Source organism: Vulpes vulpes, chromosome 4 (assembly GCF_048418805.1).
Source record: "Vulpes vulpes isolate BD-2025 chromosome 4, VulVul3, whole genome shotgun sequence".
Lineage (NCBI taxonomy): Eukaryota > Metazoa > Chordata > Mammalia > Carnivora > Canidae > Vulpes > Vulpes vulpes.
In genome coordinates, this window is record NC_132783.1 from 54640122 (window position 1) to 54656583 (window position 16462).

Genomic DNA, 16462 nt, shown 5'->3' on the forward strand with positions numbered 1-16462 from the left:
ACTTTCCTTTGAATAATATTTCTATACCATTTTTTATTGCAAAATAGACCACTGTCTATACCAAGTACATAAAATGAGTTGATGAGAACTTAAAACTCTCCCACATCTAAGATGATTTCTATCAATAACAAAGCTAAAATTCTTATCATTGTTCTTCCTTCTAAAAGTCCTGTTAATTAACTTGGTAAAGGAGTTATATGACCTAGGAATACTGGCTGAACTTAATAGCTAAGGTTATGAGTCTGAATTCATTAGGCATTTTGTTCACAAGTAACAAAGACTGACTCAGTTTATCTCAAGAAAGGTGAGTGTATTGTAAGGATACAGATAGCACTTAAAAGGAAGGAACATCATAGGAATCCAAGAAGGCCTGGTGAGCAATAGGAGAGTCAAGATCCAAGTATGAGAACAAGAAGGTTATGATTTTACTTCTCAGCATTGAGAGTTCAATAATTTTCAGTTCTGTGCTTCACCATTAACAGACTCTTTTTAATGCTGTTTTAATCTCTCTGTATTCCTTTCTATTTCTGTTCTGATTACTTGTCGATATCTGTCTTCATAAATATTCAAATATTCAGAGAGGGAAATTCATATTAGCCCCCAAGCCACTGTTATTTATGTTCAGGCAAAACCTTTGTGACATGTCTCATCTGAGGCTGCTGGCCAGCCTATAGGCAAGTCCCCTGAGGTCAGGTTCTCATCAAGATAGTCACTGTGGTGAGGCAGGGCAGTTGAATGGTTAGAGCCTGATAGCCTGTACCTCAGGTCCAAACATGAGGCAGTTCTCCTTACAAGAAGCTGTGGTTGGTAGGAACCTACAGGTTAATACAGGTAGATAGTTAGTCCATAGAGCCAGAGAACTCAAATGTGAGTATGTGGATGGGCTACATCAGAATCTCCTGGGATCCTTCTAAAAATAGAGAATTTGGGGTTTCACTTTAGACCTACTAAATTAAAATCTCAAGGGGTAGGATTACAGACTATATATTTATTCTCCAAGTGATGACAGCTTTGACATTGTGAGGGAATGGAACTGTGAGAAGGATGGGAAGGATCAGACTGAAAATCTTCCTGGGGGTGCCCGGGTGGCTCAATCGGTTAAGCTTCAGCTTCTGACTCTTGATTTTGGCTCAGGTCATGATCTCAAGGTCATGATATAGAGCCCCGCTTTGGGCTCTGCATTGGGAGTGAATCCTGCTTGAGATTCTCTCTCTCCCTCTCCCTTTGCTCTTCCCTCACCTCAAGCACTCACACACATGCACATGCTGCACACTCTCTCAAAAAATAAAAATAAAAAATATGAATGAATGAAAGTTTTCCTGATTCTCTTAATAAATTTGTAGGGGAATTCTGATGTACTCTACAGTGGTGGCTGTAGAATGGTGGCTAAAAACAAATTTGAAAAGTAAAAGTGCTGAGGTGCAGTAGTTTCTCACAAAGAATTAAGAATGTAAGGAATATGTTTCCCTATAGATTCCAGAGTTTACACAAATGACAGACCAGCAAGAACTATTGTTAAAGCCAAGAGCTGTAACTTTTGGCAAGGCCTTCAGCAATGTTGAGAGCTTGCTTCATTTTCTTTTTTCCTTATCTATAACAGGTATATTTAGTGAAATAGCGTAAGCAACACATAAAGTAATTTTATCAAAATGCTACCTGAATTATACACAAAATTTTCATGAATAATTTAAGAACATCTTTTAATGGAAGAAAGGAAACTATTCTTTAAGGTTTTAAAGGAAAGGTTACTTAATACAGATATTTCCTAATAATATTACTATAAAAATAAGCACATACTTCTTCTAGATATTATTATCTTTATTACAAAACATTTTTTATGTTGAGGTAACATTTCAAAGGATATTTGGCAAAAATCAATTGAATTCTATAAACAGAATTCTACTATGTGCAACATATGTAAAGGACTCAGAGAATAGTTTTTCTAGCATGCACATAGACTGATTTTGGAAAAAAAATAAAGCTAAAAGTTATCTATTTAAAGAGAGATTTCTTTCTACTACCCACCCCCACCCAGTCTTCCGTATCATATCTCCAGTGGTGCGTGAGGCAGTGTTCATGGGAGTTCCACAGAAAACATCAAAAAGGGTGTTTGAAAACCAAGTTTTGTTTTTCAAAATACCTCACTGTGCCATAATTTGAAAGTGCTTTCAAAAACTAAATATTTTTATCATATAGGATTCACTATTGCTTATCCCAAGAATGAATAGAATTCTCTTGTCTTCAATGGAGAAATCTTATGCAGTGCTCCAACTCTATTGTCTTTTCTGCTGGGAAGTCCTCCTTGATTTATGCAAGACAAAATTGGTCCCATCTTCTGTGCTCCCATATATTTTGTTCATACCTCTTTCGGCACTTACCACACTGCATTGTAATAATTCTTGTTTCTCTCATATGTATCCCTGTTTAGCTTTTTAACTTTATTTAACCATCTATAAGCTCCTCAGGAGCAAGAAACAAGCCTTAAGCTTCTTTATATCCCAGCACCTAGCACAGTGCCTGGTACATAATAGAACCTCAATAACTGTAATGTTAATGAGTTAGTAACTATTTCAGTTGTGAAACTATAATGCACATCTTTCCTTGCTTCCAGTCTCATTGAGTGTGTTCTGGTGTCATCTGACAGTATTTAAACCCCTATAAATTGGTGACACCCTAGAAACAAATACATCCAGCATTTCCTTTCAGGAAGAAATGGCCTCTTGTTGTCCTTCTGATAAAAAACATCAATAAATTATAGTTGTAATTATTTCTCTATTCTCCAACCCCCAAGCCTCCTTTAGGTGAGAGCCACTTCGTAGGAAAGCTGATTCTAATAGCCATCTTGGCAGTCATTGTCATCTTGATCCCCAATGGGTTTGTTGTGATAAGTGTCAACTATTAATTTTCTGCTTTCTATCTCAGTGTTTTTTGACTGGCCATCTTCCTCACTGCTTGATTTGCTCTCAGTTGAGTTGCTGTCTTCTTTTAATTTGCTGCTGTCCTGAGAATCACTGGCATCATCTTCCTCAGACTGGCTGTCCTGCTCAGACTGGCTTTCTTCACTCTGGCTCTCTGCTGAGGCACTGTGAGACTGCAGGTCCTCCTGGCTAGAACTGTTCTCCTCAGTGGACTCTGGGCTTTCCTCTGAGGATCTGAGGCTTTCGTTGGATTCACTGTCAGCCTGCTCCTCTGTGGATTCACTTTCTGAACTGGAGGGTTTATTCAAGCTGTTCTCTTCACTGGAGTCACTATCTTCCTGATCTGAGTGGCTGGTGGTGTTATCTGGGTTGTCACCCCTGGACTCAGTCACTACCTCTTCCTGAGATTCACTACTATTTTCTTGAGATGGGAGATCGACCTCTTGACTAGACTCACTACTGGGGTCTTGTATATTTTGACTGTCTTCTTGGGACTGATTCTCCTCACTCTCTTCTACAGATTCGCTCTCACTGTTTTCCCTGGATTGGCTGAGGCCAGTTTCTTTGGAGTTGGCGTTTTCTGTTGAGTCACTCTTGACGTCTTCCATTGTGTTGCTATCATCAAGCTCACCTATGTCATCTTCTTCAGAAATGCGGGATTTTCTGAAAATTTTCCTCCTGGGATACTCCATTGATTGGCTGTCACCTGAATCCTGAGTGCTTGCTTGCTCATCACTGTTTCCTTTTGATTCTTCTGATTTGACACTGGCACTATTCATTCTGGAGTTGCCTCTCTCATTCCTGATAGTATCTGGATCATCATTCTGCATTTCTTCATCACCAAACTCAGAGCCATCCCCATGGCTACTATCCCCTTCACTGCCACCTCCTACCCAGTGTTCCTTACTCTCACTCTCTTGAACAGAGTCACCTCTCTCAGGCCTGCTGTTCATCTCATCCTCATTGTCAAGGTCCCTGCTTTCACTGGTGGTATCTTGGGCACTATCTTCCCCTAGTGGGGGACTATCTTCCCTGGATTGTGTGGAGTCAGCTGAGTCTTCATTACTTTTGAGTCTGGATTTTCCTCCTTGTCTTTCTTCAGGTCCTGGGCCATTGTCATCATCTCCAAAAGTGTCATCTCCACTGTCATCTTCATCATCATCTTTATCATCTCCTTCTTTTCCTCCACTCCTAGAAAGGCCACCAGCTGGTCTATGCATATATTGATGATCATCAAGGCTGTCCTCCGATTCAGCACTGTCACTGGAGTCTTCATTTGCCTGGAGTTTGGGGTTAACAAACATAGTCAGTACTCCAGGGGCTGATATAGAGGGTGTTATCTGGGCTTTCCTACTTTTTTCTTATGTCTCTCCTTCTAATCCATGATCAGTTTTACTGCTCAATAACATCTCTGCCAGGGTTAAAGAAGGAAGGAAGAGGAGTTGTAACTCAAGTCATTCCATTTTGTATAGGCACAATTTACTCAGTGCTACAGAAACTTTCTTAAAAAGTTATATAGAGGGGTACCTGGGTGGCTCAGTTGGTTAAATGTCTGCCTTCGGCTCAGGTCATGATCCCAGGGTCCTGGGCTTGAGCCCTGCATCAGGCTTCCTGCTCAGCAGGGAGTCTGCTTTCCCTCTCCCTCTGCCAGTCTCTCTCTCTCTCTCATAAATAATAAATAAATAAATAAATAAATAAATAAATAAATAAATCTTTTTTTAAAAAAGCTCTATAGAAATCATATTTATGAAACTCAAATTATATTGTAAGTCTGATTCCTGGAAGAAACTCTCAGAGATTTTTTTTTTTTTGTATGTTTAAAGAGATAGTTTGAAATACTCATCAAATTGTTTGGCTTTTAGTTTTAAAAAATATTGGGTGAATTTTGAAATGACCCAAATATTTTTTCTTTTCTTTTCTTTTTAAGATTTTATTTATTCATGAAAGACAAAAAGAGAGGCAGAAGCACAGGGAGAAGCAGGCTCCCCGCAGAGCAGGGAGCCCAATACATGACTCCGTCCCAGGATCCCAGGGATCACGACCCCAGCTGAAGGCAGATGCCTTCAACATCTGAGCCACCCAAGCGCCCCCAATTTTTTTTTCTCTGGCGGGGGGGTGGGGGGGGGAATGTACTAGGGCAGTAGAATGAAACCTTTAGCTAAAATGAAAGTAACATATTGTGGTAACATATACATCTCACCCAAACCATATTTACACCTCATTCACATAGGCAGAGGGTTGCCTGTAGAAGGCTTAGCTAGAAGACTACAACTTTTAGGACTATAGGGAGGCTTAGTTCTAAGTGTGAGTCCAGAGAGATTATCCTCATAAGTCAAACAATTGGATGCTCTACACAGATAAGGAAAGATAAATGAGTCTTCATTCATTATGCTCTGGAAAAATATGCTCTCTTTACCATACCCTAAAGCAGAGCATTCTTGCCAAGTTTGTTTTCATTTTTCCACTTGTCCCTATAGATCAATGTCTGACTTTCCAGTTGAGAGTACAGAATGATGACATCTCTTCCCATTGCTAGAGTTTACACTGGTATTGCTGGAACAAAGCATCTTTTTAGCTCCCCATACCTCAATAGGCACATATTGCATCCTTCTCAGCAGGTACAATTACTCTCATTTGAGACCTCAGAGAATATTGAAGCAATAAATCAAACATCTCCAAAAAACATACCCCAAATCTATGCTTATAAATTTCTAGAATGTTCCTCAGACAAACCCTTAGTAAATAGTGAAAAAGACTAATAATTCAACTTCCAACTTGTTAAGTATAGAATACAACATGGATCAAAGCTTCAGTGAGAAATGTGATTCCTGGATCTCTGGAGCCCCAAGGTTTTGGTTTGGTTAAAATGATAGGACAGTCAAGAAAGTAATGACATTTAGCTTTAGGAAAATGAATAAAAAAGAGTACATACATAAGAGAATGAAAGCGAGTTTTTTATTAACAGGAATATAATTATAAGCCAGTTTTTCTCGTTACCCGGGTCACCACTGAGACTATTTTAAAGACAAATCATTATTAAAGGAACTGTTTCATTAAAGTTTCTTCAGGGCTTTCCTGTTCCCTCCTCCATCAAGATCCTTAACATGGAGGAGGTCCATAGGCCCAGCAGGTACTTCTTGTTAACCATAAAGTTTTCTCTGCCTGATCTGAAACACTCTAATTGTAAAAGCAACATTTTAGAATGATAAATGAGCTATTATTTGTCTAACATAGTCTATGACCATGTGTGTGTGTGTGTGTGTGTGTGTGTGTATTCTTTTTAACTAGAGGACATCTGGGGCTACAATGTCTACCAATCTGGCCCCAGTGATAAATATGGAATGAACAGCATGTCCACATCTGAACTCTCCCACTCATTTTTCTCTTCTTACTTTTTGGGATGATTTAGCTAGCATAACCAATGGTTAGCAAGTATTACATTTAGCCTGGTTGCAGGTAATTTAATCTAACATCATTTCCTTCAATTCCTAAGTAGCCTGAAAAGTTAAGAAAGGTCTGTTTAATTACCTGTTCCTCTGAGCTAACTTTACTTTCTTCCGATGACTCACTGTTCTCCTAAAAGGAAAAAAAAAGTTGTTTGTTTCCCTTTTAGAAATTACCAAGGAAAGAAAAATACATGATATATACATCAATTGCTTGTGGTTTGGATTTACTGCTGTCCAAATGGCCTAAAGTGATGAGAAGAGTGTTAAAGTAAATTTACTGTATAAGATGTCTAGGACAGAAAAATGAATGAGATAGTTACCAAAGGTGGTGTTGGCGTCTGAGCCAAGTGACCCTGTAAAAAAAGGAAGGAAAATAAGTTACTCCTTCACAGATGGATATCTTGCAGATATTTAAAATAATTTTAGATGATTTGTTTTTAGTTTCTTGATATATATTTTATATTTACATGAGTAATGATGACATTTTTATGGTGAAATGGCTAAAAAGAGAAAGTGAGATGGCCTGATGGCCTGGAAAGATCTGTGATCTAACAGACCTAAAAGATTTTTGGGTTTCTGATACTTGACTCAGAGAAAAATATACTTTCTTTGAAGCTGGTTGTTTATACAACCTAAACAAAATGTGACATAGGAAAAAAAACAGCATTGGAATTTAGAACCCAGGTTTAAGTCTCAATTAGCTCTTTTGTTTTTGTTTTTTTTTAAAAAAAGATTTTATTAATTTATTCACGAGAGACACAGAGAGAGAAGAGACATAGAGGCAGAGACACAGAGGGAGAAGCAGGCTCCATGCAGGGAGCCCGACGTGGGACTCAATCCCGGGTCCCCAGGATCACACCCCGGGCCGAAGGCAGGCACCAAACCGCTGAGCCACCAGGGCTGCCCCTCGGTTTTGGTTTTAGCCCTGAAAACCAACTGTCTTGGTTTTAGTGCTGAAATTCGTATGTTCCAAGAAAACCCTAAGTCTTGGATAAACTGTGATGTTTGGTCACTCTATGTGAATCTGGGCAATTCACTTCACCTTTCCAATGTCAATAAGAATATTAGTAACCACTGTGCATACTCCACAGAGTTGCTGTGAGGATGAAATTGGAAACATTTTGAGAACAGTTCAATATGATAAAACTAAAGAAATAATCCATTTTGAGGGATCCCTGGGTGGCTCAGTGGTTTAGTGTCTGCCTTTGGCCCAGAGCGTGATCTTGGAGACCGGGATCAAGTCCCACTTTGGGCTCCCTGCGTGGAGCCTGCTTCTCCCTCTGCCTGTGTCTCTGCCTCTCTCTCTCTCTCTCTCTCTCTCTCTCTGTCTCTCATGAATAAATAAATAAAATCTTTAAAAAAAAGAAAAGAATCCATTTTGAAAATACCACTTTATAAAATTCAGTGGTAGATAAAACTGAATTGAGAAGGCCATTATACCTTTCTTGAATCACATAAGATCACACACACACACACACACACACACACACACACACAAAATAAACCCGAAACTAATTAGGCATAGTTCTGATTTATTTCACTTTTTTTATCTAATAACTCTAAGATTGCCTGAGCCACCTCTGGTGACTTCTCTTCATCTACAATGCCTCTTCCTCTTGAGCACAGCAAAATCCCAAAATCCCTGCTAAGCCATGGGTGTGAAGATGCATAGAGTAAAGCAGGAAGGAGCTGCTATCAACATGTCTTCAACAAGCCTCTCAGCAATGCTAGGCAGCGCTATGTCCCCAGAGGAAAAAGCTATAATCACTTTAAGTCTTTGCCCTGTGACACTACAGGCAGGCACAATGGCAGACCTTCAGAAATAACTCTGTCAGTTATCATTTGGAATTAAGGGATGGAAGGGAACAAGACATTGGTATTTTTCTCATGCCAAAGCTAAACTTGAGAACCTAACATATTTGTGGTACTCTTAGAGTCTATGGTTGAATGAAAGACAGGATCTATAGTGGCTGCTTTACAATTAATCAGCCTAAGGACATCTCTGATGCAAGTTCATATAAGAAATCCTGCAGTGCCAATTCCATCCGCAGGCAGGAGCAGAACCTCATCTCAAGCCTTGACATTATCTGGCAACCACTAATAATGTTGTTCCCAAGCTGTATCATATGCAAAAGCCAGCAGGTAACAATGTCATTACCAAAACACTCTGACTTAGCATAAAATTTTAAGCCTTACTTGTAGTTTCAGTCTTGAGAACCTGTTGCCCTCTTAGACTTAGCCGCTTCCTAAAAAAGTTATAATACCCTGATAGAGAATGTGGATTCTGGAGCCAGAGTGACCTGGGTTTAAAGTCTGGCTTTAACACTTATTTATTATGTAACCGAGACAGACTAGGTTATTCTCTGTGTCTCAGTGTTCTCATGTAAAGCACATAGAACAGCCTGGCAATGATTCTTGAGTTCTTGAGAATTAATCACTATTGAGTTATTCAGAGTCAACACTAACAATTATTCCACAGACTCTAATATTCTCTCCTTCTGTCTTTTTTCACTTTCCAGGACTTGACCTCCTGCCTACCAGACATCTCCTGGTAAAACAGATTTGTAGTCCTAATCCTTTAATAACATTCTTGGTTCACTGTCATTCATCCCCTTCTACTGTGCACATCCATTATAAAAGTAAACTTAAAGGGAAAAAATGCCTCCTCACCAAATTATACTATTAAGTTGAAGTTGAAGCATTATATGAACTAAATTTTTTCACATGAACTAGAAATTATAGCCCTTACTACCTATATCTTAGGTTATTAATGTGTTCATTAAATCATTAACAGTTTAAACATTTGCAGCAGAGCCAAATTGGTTATACTAATAATATATTAAATTAAAAATATTTTTTAAAACTTTATTTCTACTCACCTTCCATTCTTCAGAGCTCTCAGATTCAGTATTTTGATACCTGGCTACCTAGAAAATTTAGTACACATGATTAGCCCACAGAGAAAATTCCAAGGCAATAGCTATTAGCACTATACATACTTAGGAGCAGTGGTAGTCAAATTTTAGCATGAATCAGAATCAGCTGGAAGCCTTTTATTTTATTTTTTAAAAGATTTTATTTATTTATTCATAAGAGACGCAGAGATAAGGAGTGGCAGAGACACAGGCAGAGGGAGAAGCAGGCTCCATGCAGAAAGCCCGATGTGGGACTCCATCCCAGGTCTCCAGGATCACACCCTGGGCTGAAGGCAGGCGCTAAACCACTGAGCCACCCAGGCTGCCCAGCTGGAAGCCTTTTAAACCACAGATTGCCCCATCCCTAGAAAGTCCTGCTCAGTAGGTCTGAGGTAGGACCCAAGAATTTACATTTCTAACAAAATCCTAGCTGATGCTGATGCTGCAAGTTGGGGGATGGCACTTTCAGAACCACTGGTGATGAAGAAAAATGAGAATCATAGCTATATGAATAAAGAGAGTAAGGAATAACTCGGATGATGTTGTAAAGAAAACAGCTTCCTAAGAAACTACTATTTTCATCTGACCAGAACGTATACAGCCAACTTGGCTTATAGTCAGTGAAAATTGTGGAATTTGGGATATAAAAGGTTTATTTCATATATCCTTATTCTGATACTTACTGGGAGTGCACAGGACAACCCCCAAAGGAACATAAGCAGGATGCTGGTCTTCATAGCCGGGTCTGACCCCTTTACCTGTGATGAAGAACAGAAGATGTTTTCCTCTGTGCTAAAGAAATATAGGAGCTTTAACTTTTTAACAGTTTCTTCTATTAAAAAGCACAACTCATCCAAATGTCCATCAACTAGTGAATAAATAAAAGATACTGTATCCATACAATGGAATATCATTCAGTCATAAAAAGGCATGAAATACTGATACATGGCTACAAAGTAGAGAAACCCTGAAGACATTATACTGAGGGAAAGAAGCCAGACACAAAGACCACATATTGTATGATTCCACTTATATGAATTGTCCAAAACAGGCAAATCTAGAGGGAAAGTAGGTAAGTGCCCAGGGCTGGAAGAGATGGGAGTTTGGGAGTGCCAGTTAAGGGGTGAATTTTGGAGGTCATGAAAATGTTCTAAAATTGATTTAGGTGAAGATTGCACAACTTTGTGCAGTGGCTAAAAATTATTTAACTGTACACTTCAAGTGTGTAAAGTATGTATTGAATTATATCTCAATAAACAAGTTAAAAAGAAATCTTACTTCTAAGAGATTAAGAGATAAATTGGAAACATGTCAATGAGGATGCCTATAAACACTTCTTCCCTAATACATAAAATATGTTAAATAGAGGAAAACCTAAAGAAAGAAGAATAGAGAAATTTCTGACCTTTCACTTTTATGATAATTATGCACCTTAGTATGGCATAGCAACCTGGCAAATATACACATAAAACAAAATTTAATGATACCATTGATGGTCATCAACATTTGTCTACACACACACACACACGCACACAAATTGCTTCTCAGTCACATTTATAACTTCATAATAACATTTAGATAAAATAGACTGATTTTAAAGTTTTTTTCTTAATCTGAAGAAGTATACTACGGCAGGCTTCATATTACAATTCCAGAAAACTCTTAATGTCTACTGTGCTACAATTGGTCATGCATTATAGATAGATTATGCTAAATCCTTTTAAATGTCATTTGTGTTACTGAAGGATCTCAGGAAGATTAGAGGTTTGGGATATACTTGTGAATCACACTGAGTGAAACATGCCAAATCAAACTGTATTTTCCTGGATGGTGGTTTCATTTCACACTTCAAGAACTGGTGATTTGAAAAACAACTTGTTCTATATCTAAAAATAGATGTACTACATGCTAATATAAAAAGTTGAAATGATTTAAACGGAAAATTATTTGCCCTGCACTTGTAAGCCCTGTGGCTGCCCTAACAATTTGTCAGATGGACTTCCATACACTTTGTGGAAAATCCTGCAAGTTTATTTCAGACTTCACTTTGGTTTTTAAGGTGCTCCAAATGATTTTAACCGCTGATCTAGAAAATAAGAATACATAGCTCACTAATGTCTGAATATGCTGAATAGTGCCTGCAACATGGCATCAAAAGTCATTTAATATTTTTTTTAATTTATTCAAGAAAACAGTAGAATTCCTAATAAGACTAAGAATGTTCCTCATTTCTATGTTGATACAGCTCAAATAGTCCATAGATCTTCTCATTTTATATCATCGACATTATCCCACTTCAACAGTTTATTCTTCATTTGTATTTTCTTTATTCTAATTCAGCATAGTTCATATTAGTCCTTATATTTTGATATTTTCTTTTTCAAATCTGCCTATATTAACAAAGAAAACATAAAAATTCTCAACTACATCTAAAACAAGCCTAATTCAAAAAGATATTACTTCTGAAAGAAACCAGAATATCTTACATCCCAAAATATGCCTCTTTCAAATAAAATTATTTTGAGCTAAAGGCCCTTGAGAAACAGCAGATGCAAGAAAGATCTATGATCCTCCTTTTTCTTTCTAAAAACAGGAAACTCTCATGTGAAAGGTGTACTCAGAGGAGGGAAGACATCTCATCCTCAAAGATGAAGGGTCAAGGCTGAGAGAAATCTGTACAAACAAACCTTGTTAAACTAATTCTATCTTCCCAATCACTTCCCTACAATTTACTGCCCCAACCTAAGCCCCTTTGTTTTGTCAGTTCTTCACAGAAGTATTGTTTCTTTATCTAAAAGGTAGAAAAGCTTTCTGCTCTGGTCACTCCTTCAGGTCTTCATTCTCTTATGAAGGCTAACATGTACATGTAAAAATTTTAATAAAACTTTCATGCTCTTCTCCTGTTAACATGACTATGTCAGTTTAATTCTTAGGCCAAATGGAGATGCTACAAGAGCAGAAGAAAAATTTTCCTCCCCTCTATTTCCCTTAGTTCCCATAATCAAAACTTTTTGCTTTAAGTTCTTAAGTTTATTTCTTAAGGAAAGGAAAGTTTCCCCTAAATATGATACTCTCAAAATAATTACATGTCTATGGTTTTGGTGTCATGGGTCAAAGGAAAATTAGGCTGTTTTTAATTTTCAAAGTGAAATTTGAATAGGGTGATAATCTCATGATGTTCTGAAAGCTAGCAGTATCCCGGAATCAATACAAGGCCAGTAAATACTGAGTTCTCCTCTTGTTTTTTTGTCTTGTTTTAGTTTTTTGCTTCTCTTTTATCTAAATAACAAAAAAAAATTAAATGATGCACTACACTAATGAATGTTGGACTTTTTACAAAGGAAATGTGTGCTTCCAAGTTTCTTAGGGATGTGAATGAAATATTATGAAACATAAGAGAGATGCAGTAACTTACTTGTGCTTCTAGAAATACCATTTAGCACCCTAACCTACAGCAGTAATTTCCCAAACAAAAATAAAAGACACCTTGGGGTCCTGAAAGAGCTAAAGTTGCCTCTCATAGAATATAGTCTGCCATCAAGCATTAAAGGAAGTCAGATCTTAAACCCTATATTAGGCTCTCAATTAGTATTTTTATAGAATACAAAATATGTATACATGTATTAGAATTAAACTGACATAGTCATGTTAACAGGAGAAGAGCATGAAAGTTTTATTAAAATTTTTACATGTACATGTTAGCCTTCATAAGAGAATGAAGACCTGAAGGAGTGACCAGAGCAGAAAGCTTTTGTGAAGTGTATTCCAAATGAGAGCTGCAAACTTTCATAAACTTTTTAGCTACCATCCTGAAAAGGGTAGAAGCAGTTATGCAGTAACTCTATTCTGAGTAATTAATTAGCAAAATAGCTACAAGCCTGAAAGAGACAAGTCCAGAACCTCAGGTTCTTTTTTGGTGCTTAGTAAAATGTCATTTCTACATTGTACATGCTGTCATCCTACAATGAAAGCATGTGACAAAAGGAAATCAATAACCTCTACTTGTGTTCCATCTGCTTGAAGGGCAATGTATCTAAGAGATTTTCAACCTTTTTCATTTTTTTCCCCAGAGTTGAAAAGACTCATAATGTTTGAGATCTGGAGTAGGGAACTACAGTCCCTCTCTGGCTACTCTCAAGTATAGCCAGAAATTCTTTGTGCTTTCAAGAAAGGAAACTTGTTCTGAAATTTCCTCCAAGTTAAGATTCACTTATAAAGTATATAGTTTCTTTTATGTAAACCGAGATAAAAAAGGCACATCAAATGAAGGAAATAAAAAATTGAAAATCATAGGCTCAATTTATTATGTTGAATTTGCTTATTTTTGACTTAGTGTTGTTAGCTTCAATAATACAATAAACAATACATCCATCCATTAGCAATCAAGAAATACTATTGATAATATCCTGTGAGCCAGGCACTGCTCTAGGTGCTGAGTATACAATAGTGTGTAATAATGATAATTAGCTAGTCTTACAAAAGTAAAATTATCCAAACCCAACCAACGAGAACTTCCATTAGCTAGGACTTATTTCATTATTAGTCTTTGAAAATAAAATGGAATTTGGCCAGGATATGAATTCTATGAGGAATTCAGAACACCAAACAAATAAGGCAATAGAAGTATCCAATCATTCCTATTATATTTGTCTTACGTCAGTTATAATCAATCCCACATCTTATGCCTTCAACCACAGTAAAATAACTCCAAGGTGCCCTAAAATTCAACATAGATTTGGAAGGTCTCTAAGCATCTGAGGCACATTGATCTACATTACCATTTTGGGGTAGGTAAGTGACTAATGCCTTCAGAAAATTGTTCATACATTTTAACCAACCACATCAAAGTAGGATAGTCTGTTTGACCCCCAGATACACAGAAAGTTATAGTTCACTAGAAGTTAGTACTCCTAAAGAAGACAGATTGAAGTATTACTATTACACATGGGATTTTCTAGATGTCATAGAAAATGCATTACCTGACCACAATTCCCATTTTCTGTTATGGAAGACAGACACTTCTGATACAGATGAAGTGGAATTAATGCATCAAATAGAAATACATACAGATTGGAGTATATATATTTTTTAGTCTTCGATACTGAAAAGACAGTTATGTTCAACATTTTATTGAATTCTGTTTGTGAGGCATCATGCTAGCATGAATAAATGATAGAAAAGCACTGTAATTATCACATCTTTGGTTTCTTTCAATGGTCTTAGCATCTTCTTTCAGTTATTCAGTTCATAATGAATATTAGGATACTATCTAGATGAATAGCATTAAATGGTTTTTAATTTAAAAGACCGTATTTTGGAAGTCCTGCCAGTCTAGTTTAGATTCTTTCATAATGTTTTGTAGGCTATGAACATCACCATATCTGTGAAATCTAAATGTAAAAGTTTTATTTGTTTTGCTAATTAAAGCTAACCTTCAAAATGACTTTCCATCTGCCTCCTGTTCAGTAAACTTTCCCTTTCAGGAGTACTATGCAGAGATCTAATTAAAGTAGTGCTGAGAAAAACATCTGGCTCTATTGACTTAACCTGTCATCTCTATATCATTATTTGCTGTAGCATAAACAACAGGCACAAAAATGGGAATCATTTTAACCCAAGGTTTAGCTCTCTCCATCTTTTTCTGCATGGCATAAAACCTCTCAACATGTGTACATGTTTAATTTTCTCCAAGCGTAGCAGAAGTCATTTAAAAAAATTTTTTTTAATGAAAATTTCTTACCCTCTTCAGTTCACAAAGACTTTTCCTCAGAAGTCTCAACAATGAGGCGGAAGTTCTCAGAGAGGAAATTTATGCCCAGTGAAGCCACTCTTGTGTTGATGTTCTGATGTTCACTCCTCTGATGGTGCAGGAATTTAAACTCTACTTCAGCTCTTCATAGCCAATCAACCTCAGGCTGGGGGTGACTGACATCACAAGGTGTCACCGGGACTCCAGTACACCCACACTTCCTCCAACTTGCAGAGGCAGATTTTCCCTAAAAAGCTCTTGTGGTTCTCAAATGACTAGACTAGTTTCCATTAAATTGAAGATCTTCCTAAAGCTTTATTTTGATTTCTAAATATATGTCATTCACATCCATGCAGGCTTATGAGCATTATAAACAATGACACTGTCTTCCACCCACTGATAGATCCCAGCAGACACATGGATGGGAAAAGGAGAGTCAAGGAGTGGGTAGCAAGTTTCCTGTTAATGTACATTTCCGGGTTGTACATGAAGAACCTCCTAAAATACTAGATTTGCCTAAATTGTTAGTGTTGAGAATATGAGCTTTTATCCTTTCCCTTCTCATCCTTTAACAACCTCTACTATTTATCTCATTTTCCTCTCATCTCCCTACCCCCATATACACACAAAGTTCTAAAATTCTTAGTAATCTAATGAAGTATTACTTACAGAATTCTGTGGTGATTGGAAATATTAAAGCACCACCCTAAATAACTTTTGTTTTTAACCAAAAAATAATTTAAATCTAACACTCCATTATTGCTTCCAACTGCTTGCCATATTTTGGATTTAACTCTGGTGACTCTTTGAAATCAGAACTGGATTAAGGGGAAGCTTAGTTGGGTGGCACACAGAGAAACCAATTTCCAAAAGACTCTCTGCCATCCCTGAAAATGTAATGAAACAGATAACATAGTCTTTGCCAGGGTTCTTAAGGGAGTGTACTGAAGATTGTAGGGAGTCAGAAGTGAGGTGGCATCTCCCAAGGAGCATGATCAAGTAACAAAAGAATGACCACTGAGTAACTGGTTGAAGAACATCAGGGGTGCCTAGGTACCTCAGTTGTTTAAGCATCTGACTTCTGATTTTGGGTCAGGTCATGATCTCAGGGTTGTGGAATTGAGCCCCACCTTGGGCTCCATGCTGTGGATGGAACCATGCTGAAGACCTTCTACCTCTCCCTCTGCCCCTCCCCCTCCGTTAAAAAATAAAGACTATATTACCAGAATTTAACTTCCTGGAGAGTGGGGATGTTTGCTTTGTTTACTGGTATATACCCAGGACTGTAATACCCAGGTTCCTGAATCATAATAAGCATTCAACAAATACTTTTATGAATATCTGAAAAGATTGACTTTAAAATGGGCCAATTTATTAGTTTGTGCAATACCTATATGACTCACTCTATTTTGAATGCATTAATTATTGTTGAAA

The 16462-nt window shown here is 37.3% G+C and overlaps 1 protein-coding gene across 1 annotated transcript; it reads right to left on the reverse strand.

The window, feature by feature from the left end:
* Positions 1–1803: 1803 nt before the first annotated feature.
* DMP1 (dentin matrix acidic phosphoprotein 1) lies at positions 1804–15451 on the reverse strand. Its single transcript, XM_025998064.2, has 6 exons — positions 15020–15451; positions 9963–10037; positions 9244–9291; positions 6685–6717; positions 6447–6494; positions 1804–4198 (listed from the first exon to the last, which is right to left on the reverse strand). Exons 2-6 carry the CDS (start codon positions 10014–10016, stop codon positions 2831–2833), a joined length of 1551 nt encoding a protein of 516 aa, XP_025853849.1. The 5' UTR covers positions 10017–10037; positions 15020–15451; the 3' UTR covers positions 1804–2830.
* Between the last annotated feature and the right edge of the window lie 1011 nt (positions 15452–16462).